The 15,404-nt window shown below is 55.0% G+C and overlaps 2 protein-coding genes across 8 annotated transcripts in view; one reads left to right on the top strand and one right to left on the bottom strand.

Annotated features, from left to right (window-relative positions):
• Positions 1-4,476: 4,476 nt before the first annotated feature.
• Positions 4,477-13,643, bottom strand: GAL3ST3 (galactose-3-O-sulfotransferase 3). Of its 4 annotated transcripts, none has more exons than XM_019645415.1 (4): positions 12,290-13,643; positions 11,526-12,024; positions 10,160-10,366; positions 4,477-6,122 (listed from the first exon to the last, which is right to left on the bottom strand). In XM_019645415.1, exons 3-4 carry the CDS (start codon positions 10,261-10,263, stop codon positions 4,952-4,954), a joined length of 1,275 nt encoding a protein of 424 aa, XP_019500960.1. In that variant the 5' UTR covers positions 10,264-10,366; positions 11,526-12,024; positions 12,290-13,643; the 3' UTR covers positions 4,477-4,951. The 4 variants fall into 4 exon arrangements, with proteins under 4 accessions (XP_019500960.1, XP_019500957.1, XP_019500958.1 ...); XM_019645412.1 differs by lacking the exon at positions 10,160-10,366 and adding an exon at positions 7,930-8,166 and having other exon boundaries at positions 12,290-13,639; XM_019645413.1 differs by lacking the exons at positions 10,160-10,366; positions 12,290-13,643 and adding an exon at positions 7,930-8,166 and having other exon boundaries at positions 11,526-12,099.
• Positions 13,644-14,424: 781 nt separating this feature from the next.
• The window catches only part of SF3B2 (splicing factor 3b subunit 2), a 16,548-nt gene continuing 15,568 nt past the window's right edge, over positions 14,425-15,404 (top strand). The window contains exons 1-3 of one of the 4 annotated variants that reach the window (XM_019645407.1): positions 14,425-14,625; positions 14,793-14,842; positions 15,145-15,222. In XM_019645407.1, coding sequence (XP_019500952.1) covers positions 14,493-14,625; positions 14,793-14,842; positions 15,145-15,222 — 261 coding nt within the window. In that variant the 5' untranslated portion in view covers positions 14,425-14,492. The remainder of the gene's footprint in view (positions 14,626-14,792; positions 14,843-15,144; positions 15,223-15,404) is intronic. The other 3 variants (XM_019645409.1, XM_019645410.1, XM_019645411.1) reach the window with 3 other exon arrangements.

Raw genomic sequence — 15,404 nt, 5'->3', positions numbered from 1 at the left:
GTGAGAAGGTGGGCTACGCCCACTCGCAACTAAGGTTGAACACGGTACCTTGAGCTGAGTGGCTAAGAGCTGCCAACAGGCGGCTGGATGGCGACTGGACTTGGAGCTGAGCTAGCTGCGCCCTCCACAACTAAGACAGAAGGACAACAACTTGCTGTTCCCCTTCCCCAATTCCCCAACAAAACCTTAAAAAAAAAAGAGCTAGTAAGAGCCAGACCTGACATTGCTTTCAGGAAATGGTGTGTAATCCAGTGTGGCTGGAACATGATGAGGGTTGGAGGGCGATGGGAAATGTAGTGGAAAGGTTTTGGGGAGGATTCAGGATAGGCTGGGTCTTGTGGGCCTGGCAAGGGTCGAGGGGGGTTTAAACAGGGGCATGATGGGATCACATTGCTTTAAGGGTTCCTTTGCTTGAATGGGGGCACCAGGCCCTGAAACTGAGAGCACTGGAGGAGCTGGTTAGGGCAGAAGATGAGATGTTTGGTTTTGAACCCAGTGTGCTTGATAAGTCTGGGGAAGACTCAGGGTGGGAGCTCTGGGCTGGAGACACAATTGGGATAGAAGACCCAGGGTCTTGCCTCTTGTAGCTCCAACTCATGGGAGTGTCCTCACTCCTGTCTCCGGCCTGGCTCTAGGCCACCTCTGGAAGCCACATCCCCTCTCTGGGACTCAAGTCTCCTCAATTGTAATGGGGTATTAGGCCTTGACTCCCTCGCCCTGCCTGGGTGTTGTGAAAATCTCAGGGGATTGGGATGGGGGTGGGGAGTGGGGGTTTGGGAGGCCGTTCCTGTCTTGTCCTTTGCCCACTGGAGGATGCCAGGGAACTCTTGGAGAGAGGGGTGGCTGGCTGGGGTCCTCAGATTCCTGCAACCCTGCCAGGTCACAGGAGCTAATCTCAGGTCTATGAGCTTGAGAAAAGGGCTGCCATGCTCACCTCCCTCAATCACCTCCCCTTCTCCCCTCAATCCCCTCTCCAGGATGGCCAGCCTCCTCTCCTCAGGTGCTAAGCCCTCCAGCCCCCTTTCCACTCCTCTAGCACTTCCTAGGATGCTGCCCAATTGTGCTGGCAGATCGACAGCTTCCTCTCTATGTGCCCTGACTTCCTTACCTCCCTGCCCCTCCCTCCCACTTAAGCCCACTCTCAGGGGGCTTATCTAAGGAAGCTGTTTAATAATGAGACTGCAGGGATTGCTGGGCATGTGTGAGGGGGTGGGACAACGTATTCCAGTGGTGGGAGGTGGGAGCTGGGGCTCAGGACTCTGAGCACTCTGGTTTCTGTCCTAGCTCAGCCTCTCCCAGCTGGGTAAGCCTGGGCACTTCATCTTTTTTGTACTTCTGTTTCCCCTTCTATGAAAGAAGTACAAGAATAACACCTATCTCACTGGGCTATTGTAAGAATCAAGTAAATTAGAATACATAAAGCATGGAGAAAAGTGCCTAGTGTACAGCAAGTGCTGAATAAATGTTACTAGTATCTTTGCACTTATTAACGTGCTTTCCTCCAGCAGCACTTGCAGTTTATGAAAGGCCTTTCTCCTGCATCCATCAGTGACTCCGCATCACCTACAACAGAGGACCCTACCTCGTGTGCTGCTGTCAGGAATGGGCTACAGATGGGCTGAGATGGTGACCCCCTCCGTTCTGGGGACAGCCTGGCATCCCCTGCTGGTCACCTCTGGCCATTCCATTTACTTGAGTGTCCCATGCACAATCTGAACTTCCAAGCGTGACAGTCAAGGCCTTTCATAACCTGGCTAGCATGCTTCTCGCCACCTGGACAGCCCAGCACACCCTGGCTCACCAATGCTCAGGCTTTCTCACACCTGGTGCCTCTGTGCATGCTGTTCCCTCTGTCTGGAGCACCTCCCCTGTCCCTGTTCTCGACTGGGACATCGCTTGTCCAGGGAGCCTCTCCAGATGGCTCAGGCAGACACGCCTGTCCTCCTCTTCACTCCCCACACACTTTGCACATCCTTCACTAACCATAAATATCCAGGCTGCTGCTCACCCATTCAGTGCCTTTGGGCAAAGTAGAAAAAGGTGCTCTATCTCAGAATGCTTTCTTCCATCTGCCAGAAAACGCTTGGGATTGATGTGCCAACCCCTAACATCTACAATGTGAAGGGTGTCAGTCCTGGAGGAGCCCACTTTGGGACTATTTCCATGTGCCAGGCACTGTGCCAGATGCCTTGTCAAATACTGTTCACAAAGCCCACGAGGGAAATGATTCCTTTCAAAGGCAAGGAAAGTGAGGCTCACAGGCTAAGACAAGGTCATGTGATCAGTAAGTGGCAGAGCCAGGGTTTGAACTCCAAAGCACCTATGGAGGTAATCGCCTCTATCAAGTCATTGTTATCCAAGTTGCTACTTACACATCTGTCTGAGACCTTAGTGTGAGCTCCTCCAAGCAGGGCCCAATTTTCACCTACTCCCAAAGCTCTGGAAACGTGTAGAATGGGCAGTACCACGTGTGTGTCGATGGAAGGAGCCTCTTTGCAGGACATTGGGGTCCCGGGGCTGAAACCTGTTTCTCTAGGCCAGCGGTTCTCAACCTGTGGGTCGCGACCCCTTTGGGGGTCAAACGACCCTTTCACAGGGGTCGCCTAAGACCATCGGAAAACAAAAAGATATTTACATTACGATTCATAACAGTAGCAAAATTACAGTTATAGAGTAGCAACGAAAATAATTTTATGGTTGGGGGTCACCACAACATGAGGAACTGTACTAAGGGGTCGCAGCATTAGGAAGGTTGAGAACCGCTGCTCTAGGCTGTGGTTAGAGCTGGAGATGTTTGAACCAAGGCATCCAAGAGGCTCCTGCTCAGCCACTGAAGGCCAATATTTAATTTGGTGCCTACTTAGGGTCTGCCCTTACTCCTATGTCAAACAGAGAAACCGTCTCCCAGCGCCTGATGGTTGCAGTTAGGCCCTGAATCCAGATTTTTCCGAGTCCAGAGTTGTGCTCTTTGCTGAAGTGGGGCAAGGTTGATAAAGGAGAGCCCACCTGCCTGAGGGTCAGTGAAGGCAAGAGGCCTGTCAAGGTAAATCTTAAAGGCAGGTCTGAGTTTTCCAGGAGGGCCCAGAGCAAGGTGAAGGATGTTCCTGGCAAAGGCATGACCAGAGGCTAGGGCTAGAGAGAGGAAGAGGGGGGCCACAACATCCTTGTCTTTGGGTAGATGACTTCGAGTCTAGTACAATTCTTTACTGCTGCTTAATGTCAGAAACCTAATTATGCCTTTACATGTCTCTAATTATTGTCTTTTTTGCTTTTCCAGAGCTCTACTGATAAAAAGTGGGGTTCTGTAAAAACAGCCTCCTTTCAGTCCAGGGAGTGTCATACAACCTGTCAACCAAGCATCGCAATCTTCATTGCCCAAACAGGTCAATGACTGTCTCCGTGAAAAATGAGGAGGAGCTATAGCAATGTCTTGGTTTCTTCACTTTACATTCTTCAGGGGGAAGGTCCTGGGGGTCAGCCTAGCCTGTGACATATGAACTTCCTTATTGGGATGGCACCGTGACACCACTTATGAGCGCAGACTCTGAAGCCACACTGTCTGGGATCAAATCCTAGTGGCCACTTTTTAGCTGTGTGACCCTGAGTGTCACTTAACCTCTCCAAGTTTCAGTTCCATCACCCATAAAATGGTACCTATCTCGTAAGTTAATACTATATATATAAAGACCTTCACAGCGGCTGGCATGTAGACCATGTTAGCTATCGTATTTTTTATTACTTGTCCAGGTATGTCAGTGTAGCTCTACATTGTGAAGTAGAAAAAAAAAGTTACAGAAAAAGTCCCGATTCTCTGCTAGTCTTAAGAGAGGTTTCATTTGAAAGCGCTGAGCATCTTGCTGTGTGCTAAAGGATATTGGGGGCAAGGACTGGTCCTCATTTGAGTCAGGGCTGTCTTCTCCTTGTGGGGAAGGCCAGTGACAAAGTCGCTGACTCAAAATGGGGAGGTAAAATTCTGAGTTCAGCCCCTCCTTACCTGGAATGATCCTCCTTTCCGTCCACACTCTGTCCAAGGGCCAGTTCTGCTCTCACTCCCTGCAGTCCTTCCTCTTTGTTCACATGTCTGCTCCAGCTTCAGTGTCTCCCCAGGAGCTCCAGGAGGAGAAAGGCCCTGTCTGTCTTGTTCACCTGTGTCCCCAAGTTACAGAGATGATGCTCAATAAATGTTGCTGAATTGAAATGAAAAGGAATAACTTAGATTTTCTCAAAGGAATATGAGTGGAGCTAAGGTGGCCCAGTCAATCAAGGGGTCAATGAAGAGTTGTGAGTCTCTGGGAAGGGCAGTGGAGAGACTTGATTGAGGCTGGGTCTCATTTCCTCATAGTGACAACCACAGCTATTCTTGGGCATCTGTCTCATCCTCAAACATGGGAAATCTGGCTTTCAATGACTGACATACAACCTGCACATTTTAAATATATTTTATTAAAAAAAGAAAAAAACAAACAAAATGCCCAATCCAAGAACTCTTGGTTCTGGGAGTCTGGGAGCAGCTTAGGTCTGTGGCGAGGGCAGACCCTGGAAGACAGACGGTGTGGGGACCTCTGACCCCTGGATGAAGAGCAAGAGCCTGGAGAGGCTGGTAGACAGAATGGCCTTTCCCCAGGGCTCAGCCTCTCTTTGTGGCTTGGGCTCATCCACTTGGAAAAGACAAGTGGGGGGTTCAAACCCCCGAAAAAGGCTGGGTGGACAATTCCGGAAGGGCCTCAGACCTCTTGTCAGTCACCAACCAGTTAGGAAGGAGGAAAGGGTGGCCCGGGGCTCGATCGGGCCTATTAGCACCCTCCCCAAAGGTGGAGTTCAGCCTACTCTAGGGAGGTGGGCTCAGACAGGGAAACGCACTCCCAAGTACTGCGCGGGGCTCAAGCTTCTCGGAAGAAGAGGCCCTGATGAGGCGGGACCTGGAGACAACCCCAGGCCGGACTCCTGGAGCTCAGTGACCCTGGGGGCCACGGGGCAGCGCCCGGATCGGCCGAGGTGGGGGATTGTCCAGGACCGGTTCGGGCCGGGGCCGCACGCCGCCTCGACGCTTCTGCTTGCGCAGCAGGTAGTTCGAGTATTGTACCTCGGGCATGGCTAGCTTGAGGCAGGCCTCGGTGGCTGGTCCGGCGTGGCCGCTGGGCAGGTCGTAGCCCATGATGTCCACTTTGCGGCTGGGCTGCCACGGCTGCAGCTGTTTGGTACGGATCTGTGCAGCTGGCCGCAGCACTGGCTCGTCGCCGAAGCAGCGCCGCAAGAGGCGCTCTCGGGCCTCGCGCAGCTCGCGCGCCTCGCGTTCCACGCAGGCGCGGCCGGCGCGCGCCACGCGGCGCCAGAACGTGGCGTTGAAGTGGTCGTAGAGACCGGCGTCGAGTGCGTTCCAGGCCCGCGCGGCCCGCGCCAGCGCCATGGGGATGGAGGCCAGGCGCGAGCTAGCGGCGCGCGCGTTGAGCTTGGCGTAGAGCACGTCGTCCAGGTCCCAGGCCAGCAGGCGCCGCAGCAGCACGAGCGACTCATCGAAGTACTCGGCGATCATGACTAAGGAGAAGACCTCCTCCACCTGGCGGATGAGGCCCGCCAGGTAGGCGGCGTCTTCGTGCGGGCTGCGCTCGTTGTCGCCGCCCAGGTCGTAGGCCAGCGTGTTGTGCGCGAACATGGCGAAGTGCTCGCCCGCTCGGTAGTAGGCCTCGGGCGCGCGCAGGAAGGCCTCGAGGGACGCGTTGGGCACGCGCCGGAAGGCCGGGCAGTACTGGTTGTAGTAGCTGAAGAGCGACTCGAACATGGCGGCTGGCTCGCGCAGGATGGTGACATAGACGGTGTCCGGCGGCATGAGACGCTCGAGCTCTTCGCGGTCGAAGCGCAGGTGGCTGGCCAGCACGTGCGGCGGACGCGTGGCCGGGTGCACGAAGTGCGCCGAGAAGTTTCGAGGGTAGCAGAACTGGTGCTCACAGCTCGGGTGCGGCAGGGCCACCGTCAGGTTGTGGCGCTCCGCGAAGCGGAACAGGATGTTCTGCACGGTGGTGCCTGCAGTCTTGTGCGTCTTTAGGAAGGCCACAGTCATATGCTTGGGTCGCGGCGGCGAGTCCCGCAGAGGCGGGCAGCTCAGAGGAAACAGCTTGGGGTACCTGCAGGGTACAGGGAGGAGAGTGTGAGAGGTGTGCGGCTTGACTCCTGCCCCTTCCCAAGGATGTTGGGATGGGCCACAGAGTATCTCTCGGCTTTACAGAGCAGTAGAGGGGTATGGTAGGCGGCCCCTAAGATGACATCAGTGATCCCTGCGGACCCTTTGGTATTCATGCTCTTGTGTATTTCCCTCCCCTTGAGTATGGGCGTCGTATTGATGCCTCTAAGGAATACAATAGGGCATAAATGATGGATGTCACTTGGCAGACTACATTATAAAAAGACTATGGCTTCTATCTTGGAGTCTTTCTGTCTCTAGGATAATTCATGCAGGGGAGAACAAGCTGCCATACTATGAGCAGTCTTAAGGTGGGGGGGGGGTACCATGTGGCAGCAGTCCCCAAGGGACTGGCTCTTCAGGCCATCAGCCTGCTTGAAGAACTGAAGTCTGCCAACAACCACATGAGTGAGCTTGGGAGTCCTTTCAATCAAGCCTTCAGATGAGATTGCAACCGCATGAGAGACCTTGAGCCAGAGGTGCCCAGCTAAGCCCCACCTGGATTCCTAACCCATGGAAGTGAGATTATAAATGTTTGATGTGCTCAGCTGCTAAGCTTTGAGGTAATTTGGTTACACATAAATCAATAATAGAGGGACAAAGGCCCTTGGAGATCCTTGAGGAATTCTGTTCTACAGATGTAGAAACTGAGGACCAGAAGGAGAAAAATCATTTACATAAGTCTGGCAACTCAGATAAAGTCTCCAAGTTTTCTTACTATCTGTCTTCTTTCTCATTTTTACTTTTCATTGGCTCCTCATCTTGTAGATGAGTGGCATGGGCTTTGAGACAACCGGTTTGTCATATGATTCTGTTAAGGCCTCTGGAGCTACATTCAGTCAGTCAATATTTTTTCAGCATCTACTGTTCTAGGTTCAAGAAATATGATAGTATAAAAAACAGATAACAATCCTAGTCTTCATGAAGCTTCATTTCTGTTTCCTTTTTCCTGAAACAAGGGTGTTTGAAGTGACAGGTGACCTGTAAGCTCCCTTCAGGCTTTGAGTTACTCATTCTCCTGTTTCTTTTCTATCCTAAGCATAATGTAATGAGGGCAACTCTAAGCAGCTTTAAGAACACCATTGAGATTTCCTATCTGTGGCTTATTTGGGCTCAGGATAATGTCTGCACAAACGCCCCTTCTAAAGACCAGCAAATCATCCTGCAAGGGCGACTGGGCCCATTCCCACTGTTCTGGACAGACCATGTAGAAAATGGGGAAGTTGAGGCCCTCAGGGGTGCAGGGATTTGTTGGGCTCACAAGTGAGCCTGGAGTAGGGTCAGGGCTCCTATTAGTCATCACATGGTATCCTTTGCTGGGGTGACTAGCTGGGTCACATATACCAACATTTTACAGTTGAGGAAACGGGGGCTCAGAAATGAGGGGATTTGCCCAACACAACAAGAGTAGTGAGAAATTGCAGTCCTTTCAGGAGGCACCCCAAATGTGATGCTGTGGGAAGGACTTGGGCTGGATGAGAATCCCAGTTTAGTCACTGACTGACTATGACTTTAAGCAGGTTACTCAGCCCTCTCATTGGAGATCAGACCCTGCCCAGGGAGGTTGTGTGGCTCTACAGAGAATGTATGGAAAGCACTTTTAGGATAGAGGGAAGGAACAAAGTCCAGCAGAAAACAGACTGTTTGGCAGGTGCAAACATGGGGAAGAAGCACTCCCAGTTCTGGCAACTGACTGCCTGAGGACCACAATTCCCCTGGCCCCGCCCCTCACTGAGGCCCCGCCCCTTAACCAGCTGCTGAGCTGTGCCCCCTGATGGATGAGAAGGCTCAAGGTGCTGCACCCTAGCACCAGCAGCAGGATTTTCCTGCGGCTCATCTTGGTGGCCTGCTGCAGGCGCTGGAGGATGGGTGGCATGATGGGGTACCCACCCCTGGACCAGCCACGATCTCGCTATCCAGGACTCCCTTTGCCGGCACTCATGGGGGCTCCTGAGGCTCTGGTAGCAGGGCCAGTGTTCCTGAGAGGCCTGGCAGGAGAAGGAGGCAAACAGGTTTGCAGTGGGCAGAGATGGGCTCTGAGCCCCAGCGGTCTGCTGCAAAGGAGAGCTCCAAGGAGTGGGGTGAGCAGAGAGGCCAGGGAAGATCAGATTCCTACCTCCCGTCACCAAGACCCTATCTCCACACTGCTCCAGATAGCTTAGTCTTGGGTGGAATTACAAGCTCTGGGGTGTGGCCAGCCCTTCAAGCTGTAGCCACTCCCTCTGTTGAGCCCTGTCTCTGCTTCTGTGCCTGCCCCTAATTTGTCCTTGCCATTTGTATCTGCCTCCCCAGTAGACGTGCCTCAGCACCAAGGCTTGAGTCAGCACAGAAGTCTCAACCCAGGGTTCCCCCTCCTCCAGGACTCCTTGCCTGATGGTGTCAGCCAAGGGTTAGTCTTGACTCCCCAAACACCGAGCTCCTCAGAAACACTGACCAAGCCTTCACCTTCTCAAGCCTCTGATAGAGGAAAGGGGTCAATACTACAGGCTTACTATATGTACCATACTGTCCCGTTTAATCCTCACCTCAACCCTAACATAGGTATTATTCCCACTTTATAGTCAATGAAACTGAGGCTCTAAGAGATGATGCCCTTGTCTGTGGCCACACAGCTGGTATTAGCAGAATCTGGATTCAGACCTGCTCTTTCTGGCTTCAGAGTCCATGCCCTGAGACATGTGTGCTGCTTCCACAGAGAGCTGATTTCCCCAGCCTACCCTGGACTGGGGCACTTTTGCATGCTGCTGAGACTAAGTCCTCCTATCTGGGCTCCTGCCCTGAGGGCCCAAGACCAGTAAATCCATGAGGGAAAGAAATGAAGGACTTGAAATCCTGGAACCCTATCTGGATTCCATCCCCCGACATCTGAAACCCTGGCCACCCCATCAGCTGACTGCAGTGAGAGGTGCCTGGCCAAAGCACTGGGATGGCAGCCTGGGAGGGGGGCAAGGGTGTGGGGAACGCAGAGGGGCTCCTGCTGGTTGCCTGCTGAAACTCCTGGAGAAGGTGGGCCTCCATCCCAGGTGAGTGGCAGCAGTGAGAGGCAGAAGGGCCTGGTTCCCGGCCAGTTACCTGTCCCCACACTGGCAGCCCAGCCCTTGGCAGCTCCAGTGGAAAGTCAGCTTCAGCAGCTAGGGTGGGGTCTCTGCCCCAGGGGCCTCAGTCTCCAGGTTCGGGTTCAACTTTACCTCATATACACTCCTCTCCAGAGGGGAGGGGGAGCCTGGAACCTTATGGGCATGTGCATGTGTGTGGAACTAGGACACCTGGGTCCCAGGGGAGATGAGGTAATGTGAAAACTTGTTTGACCATCACCTTCCCTGGGGACCCTGGGCTTGGCTTCCAATTCCTCTCCCCCCTCCCCCCCTCCAATTAATCCTGGATTATATTTAAACCTGTTTGGGTGTAAAGATGTCCTGGTTATGCCTTTCTCTTTTTTCCAGGCCCCATCACCTTGCTTCCTCTACCAGCTTGCAGACAGACTTAATCTACCTGGAGCCATGGGGGGTGAAGCGTCCAGCCATAGAGGACAATCAAGGGCATGGTAGAGAAAGTCCAAGCCCCTTCCCCCCACACCCCTTTCTTTTCAAGGTTTGCTGGGGCAGAGGAGGTCTGGCTCTGCCTGAGTGGGGCAGCCTCCAGGAGGAAGTCAGAGCCGAGGCCCTCTCAGGATGCAGGCCCTCTTCCCTTCATCACTTATCCTGCCTAGAGGACTTGGTGACCAGACAGGAGTTTCCAAAGGGGCAAAGTGGGTGGCCAGCCTATTTCCATTTTTGCTAAACTCACTGAAACCACCCTGTTTTTCAGAGGACTCTGGGTCAGCCAAAGAGGCCAAGCCTGTGTGGAGCTACAATGGGATTTTCCCTGGGAAATGCTTCAACCAGGCCACAGAGAGAAGGGTGATGGGGTGCTTGGGGGCCCCCCATCCCATTCCTTTTAGTCCTGGGAAGCCAGCCAGCTAGATCCCAGTGTGACACTCACTTGGAACAGGGCATCAGCAGCAGAAGAATTCCCTGGGCACCAGCTTCTGCTTGGCTACCGTCAATGATGGGATGCTCATCACCTTTAGATACAGCCTGGTCCATTTCTGAGCATCCTTGGCTGTTGAGTAGTTCTTTCTGGGCCAGCTAGGATTCTCAGCTCATCCCCTTGTACCCTCCACTCTGCATGGTTGCTAGTGTTGCCCTTCTAGACCACACAGACCATTTTTCTCTATGACAGACCTTCAGTTATTTGAAAGCCGTAACCCTGTCTCCTCTGGGTGGGCCCTCGGCTAGGCTAAACATTCAGGTCCCGAGAAAGGGTGCAGCTCGGACACTGGAGGTAGCCTCCCTCCCCTCGGCAAGTTCATGCCCCCGGTGCCTCTTCTGGAGATGGAGTCAGGGCACGGGCAGCCAGGAGGGGCTGGGTTTCCCTCTGTAACCTCCAGGCTGTGGGTGGCAGCCTGCTGGGGCCAGGCATTGGCTCCTGTCCCTCACATGCTTCAAACTACTCCCCGGCTGACCCTGTGTCTTCTCCATGGAGAGAGTTTTCCTCAGCCGTCCCAGGCAGGTCAGCGTGCCCAGCCTCATCAGAATATCAGTGCTAATTTTAGTCAGAACAATCTACCTCAGGCTGCTGCCTGGTTTTGCAAATTGCTTTCCTTTCTCCAGGGAACCAAAGAAGAGATGGTATAGCTAGCCAGAGCTTGGATAACTGGCCTGGATGCCCACCCACTCCCAAATGAGCCCCCTTCTCTATCCCCTCCAAGCTCTAGGGCTGTTATTGGTGCATTTCGAGGAGGAGGGCGCCCTGGCCTGGACCACCCGGACCTGGGACCTGACTGGTGGCTGCCCCAGAGACTCCATCCTTGAGGATGGCACAGCCTAGTGAGTAGGGAAAATGCCCAGGGCACTAGAGAGGAAGGGCCAAGGGCTAAGGGGCTGCAAATTCGTGTCCCAGGACATCAAATATCTTTCCACTTCCCTCTTTTTCTTTTCCCCCAGCCTGCACCAGGTACCCCCCCTCCAACCCCCTTTCCCTGAGTTCCACCCCCACATCATCCCTGCCTCTGAATTCCCCTCACCTCCTTCCTCTATCACTACCCACCTCCCCCCAACTCCTCATTCCCTCAGTTTCACCCCCAACCTCCCCCAGGGATCTGTCACCAGGATCTGATCACCACAGGGGATAGGCCAGATTCCCCCTCTCGCTCTGTCATCTCCTGCTCCCTAGGATGCAGAATGCCCCCACCCCTCATGCTGTCCAGGCTCTGGGCCCCCACGACACTCTCTCGCCCACCCCTCGTCTCCCATCCTGGTCGGGTCTACCCCGCCCCCAGCCCCAGGTCGGCCACTGCAGTACTTACCGCGGGCTCTGCCTGCGAACCCGCTGGCCGGTGGTCGCCACTACCTCCCAACCCTTGTCCTGAAATCTGCTGCGGGTCTGAGGGCGCCGGGGCCCTGCGCACGAGTGCCCGTCGCTCCCCTCTCCGCGCCTGGATGGGATCAGGTGGCGGCGTCCGCTCGGCTTCGCTCCTCTCCGCTCAGCCCGCCGCCCGCCCCCCATCACACACCGGAGGCGGGGCGGGGGCGGGGGCCCAGAAGCAGCGCAGGGGAGGGGGAGAAGAAGGAGAGCGGGAAGGGGAGGGGGCAGCCCTGAGCGGCAGGCTGCCGATGAACATTCTCTGGTGGTGTCTTCGGATGCGGGCATCTTCCCCTGACAACCTTGCTGATTCTGGACACCAATGTGACCAGCTCCTTGTCCTCCCTCTACAGAAGGGGAAACTGAGGCGGGGAAGATATCTGGACGCTCCTGCATTGCTGGGCATTCCTGGGCCCCACTGGTCATCCTCGGGCTGGTGGGTCCTGGGGGAGTTAGACACACAGGTACATTTTCAAGCATCCACATGCTCCCTCCCTTGTCTCCTCCTCTTCCACCTCCAGCAGAGAAGCACAGCTCCAGCCCTGGGTCTGGTCCTATCTGTCTTCACACCCCTGGGGACCCCTTCCCTTCCAACCTCTGAGGCAGCCCTGTGCTGCTGACCCACCCCCACTCTCCACCAGGACCCCGGACCCACTCATTCTTGTCCAGAGCCTTAGTGGGCCTGGGACCCCTGCCCAGGCACTTTACCTGGCCTGGTTGCTTCCAGCTGTTTGATGGGGAGCTCTTCTGAGACTGCAGAGATGAAGGCTCATTGTGAGCTTCTATGTGTGGGCAGTGGTCTTGAATTTTCTACTGCCTCCTCAGTTCTCATCTCCTACCACCTGGGAACTGGGCAGCAGCACCTCCCAAAGTCACGCCAGACACCAAGAGCCCCACATTTAGGTCTATGGTTCTCATGGATCCCTGCTTTCTCCTATCCTTTTGGTCCGGTATGATGAGGACCGTGGAGCCGGGACAGCCACCCAAAGCTGGGACTGGGTTCCGTTCTAGACCCACACAGGTAGATATTGTTGAGGAGAAGGGAATGGAGACACTCAGAGTCAGGAGAACTGCTTGTGGTCCTAGTTTGGCTCCTTGGGCATGTCAGCTTCTCTCTGTCCCCTAGTCTTCCCATCTGCACAATGGGGGTCCTACCCTGCCTGGACTGTTAAGATAAAATGGGGCCTCACTTGTCCTGTCCCTTTCTGGCCTGAGCTACACTAACTCCTCACCCATCAGTCCCCTTAGTTTATCCTGCTTCAGAGATACCCAGCCCCTTCCCCAGCACATACGCAAGCCTTGCGGCTTCCAGCCTCAGATGACCTGCCATCATTCTCCGGTTACTGGGAGTAGAAAGACACTTCCTTTGTGTCAGGAATGGTTCTGCTTGAGTGGGCTGACAAGCTGGAGGAGAGGGCACCACTGTTCTTCTGTCCTTTCTGGGTTTGTCTTCTCTGGGAGTGTCAGAAGACTGGGATAGTGGTAGTGATAGAAGGGGGAAGGGCCAAGGTTTGGGCTGGAGTGAAGAGAATTTCCTAGCGAGGGCTGGGATATGAGCAACCTTCCTGGCCCAGTCCTTCTCTATCTCTCCTAAACCTCACCTTTCTTGGATCTGGCACTCCGTTCTTTTTTCACTGCTCCCAGCCATTTCTATGTTGGAGACAGCTGGTGAAATGGAGCATGCTAGAGAGATCTGAAGGGTGTGGGTGTGTGGGGGAAATGAGACCATTTCACTTGTTTCTTGGCTCTCACCCAGTGCACGCTTACTCACACTGACACAGGCAGTAAGCCTGTCAGTCAGAGGACAGAGCTAGAATGGGAGAGGGACCTCAGAGCTAGTGGCAGAGGTGGGGAGAGAAACTGAATTGAGGCGTCAGGACAAGGAAAGGTGGAAGCTGCATTTCTCCCTCGATCACACAGGCCACTGGTGGGGGTAGGGGAGGATGCACGGCAGGGTCGACCCTCTCGCTAGACTGATGGGGATGAGGGAAGAAAAGGTACTGAGTTTATTTTGGAGACTAAAAAAGACGCAAATCCTGTCGCTGGGAAGCCTGTTCCATTCACTTCTCTCCCCCCCCCCCCCCCATCATTTATTGAGCATCTCTTGAACGCCAGGTCCCGGGGCTCACGTTCTTGGGGATGGAGGTAGGAAGAGGCAAGAAAGAGTTCAAGACAGATGGTGGAGGTTTGAACGTATTATGGCAGCTCCAAGGAAGGAAAGGTAAACAGGGGAAGGCTTAGCGGAGACGACATTTGAGCCGGCCTGGAAAGGTGGAAAAAGGGGCTTTAGTGTGGCCCTTCCCCCAGGTCGGCAGCTGGAGCTCAGCCCGTGTGGGTCCGCTCCTCTCCCGTCTCCGATCCCCTTTCAGCGCATTCATCCACGCCTGGGTCGGGGGTGGGCAGGCAGACAATCAGACACTGTTTTATCACAGACATCGGCTGCAACTTCCCGCTTGGCGCCCGCAACGCTCGGCCGCCGGGGAATGAGTCCTTCGGGACTCCTTGGGAACGTAAGCCTCCGGGCCTCTCACGCCTGATCAGGGAGTCGGGCCGGAAGGCTGGCGGCCTGCGCTCCGGCCGGTCTGACGCAGAAAATAAGCCCTCCGGGCGGCACCATCTTTCCCCGCAGACCCGCTCTCGCTCCAGCCCCCAGTGTTCCCGGTCCAGTGGCCCGGCGCCGTCCTCGGGATCTTGGACCTGAGGAGACCGTGACCTGCGTACTACAACTCCCAGAAGGCTTCGTGACCAAGCTGCCTAGGGACCATTGGAGAACGGCAGGGGTGGGCCTCTAGCCTAACGGCCTTCCAACCCTGGAGAGGACGTGGCGTACGGCGCTGCCGGAAGTTCCGGGAAGTAGGCCGAGAGTCTGGGCCGAGCTTCCGGGTTGGTCGCGCGCCTTTCTGCGGCTAAGATGGCGACCGAGCATCCCGAGCCACCTAAGGGAGAGTTGCAGCTGCCGCCGCCGCCACCTCCTGGACACTATGGCGCCTGGGCTGCCCAGGAACTTCAGGCCAAATTGGCAGAGATCGGAGCTCCGATCCAGGGTGAGGAGCACAGGAGGTCAAGAGCCGGCAGCGTAGGCCTGCGGGGAAGCGAGCCTGGTTACCCCGGAGACCCGGGGGAGGGGGGCGGAGGCAGGCCTCTGGGGCCTGACTAGGGCCGGCTGGCCTTCTAGGCCTGACCTACCCCATTGATCTTGTGCTTTGCCCAGCAGGGAGCCGCGAGGAGCTGGTGGAACGGCTGCAGACCTACACCCGTCAGGCAAGTGTTGGCGGTGGGATGTCAGGATAGGCCGAACTTGTGGAGGAGGCTTTCATGACCCCTCATGACTCGGTGTTCATTCTTTGTGTACCTCGACATAGCAAGCGAGGCTTGCCCTTTTTGCCTATTCTTGCCTTTATCTGCTCTGTTACAATCGCTGCTATACATATTGGTCCACCCCAGTGCCCAGCCCGAGCTCTGACAGACAAGCACTCCATGAATTTTGTGGAATGAATGGTAGCCAGCGTCGTTTAGTGAAATAGCTTCTCTTGGACTGATCTAGAGTCGTTTCTCTTTTGCAGACTGGCATCGTACTGAATCGGCCGGTTCTGAGAGGTGAAGATGGGGACAAAGCTGCTCCCCCACCCATGTCAGCACAGGTGAGGATGTTGTTCCACCTTACAATAAGATCCTTTCTGCTCAGGGTAGCCCCGCCTCTCACATGCAGTATACTGGGGATGCAACTAGCAGATTGGTCAGGTAGATACTGCAATGACAGAGCTGGGAGCTCTTCAAATCTCCTTTGGTCCTGATCCTTGCCTCCTTCCCCAGTGTCAGCTCC

The sequence above is a fragment of the Hipposideros armiger genome, unplaced genomic scaffold, assembly GCF_001890085.2.
Source record: "Hipposideros armiger isolate ML-2016 unplaced genomic scaffold, ASM189008v1 scaffold_93, whole genome shotgun sequence".
Classification (NCBI taxonomy): Eukaryota; Metazoa; Chordata; class Mammalia; order Chiroptera; family Hipposideridae; genus Hipposideros; species Hipposideros armiger.
This window is presented reverse-complemented; position numbering and strand designations above follow the sequence as displayed.

Excerpts from the sequence above, each read along its gene's own strand:
- GAL3ST3 (XM_019645412.1), bottom strand. The coding sequence starts at position 8,054 with ATGCCACCCATCCTCCAGCGCCTGCAGCAGGCCACCAAGATGAGCCGC. Across the intron at positions 6,123-7,929 it reads GGGGCACAGCTCAGCAGCTG|GTACCCCAAGCTGTTTCCTC; the intron begins GTTAAGGGGCGG and ends TGTACCCTGCAG.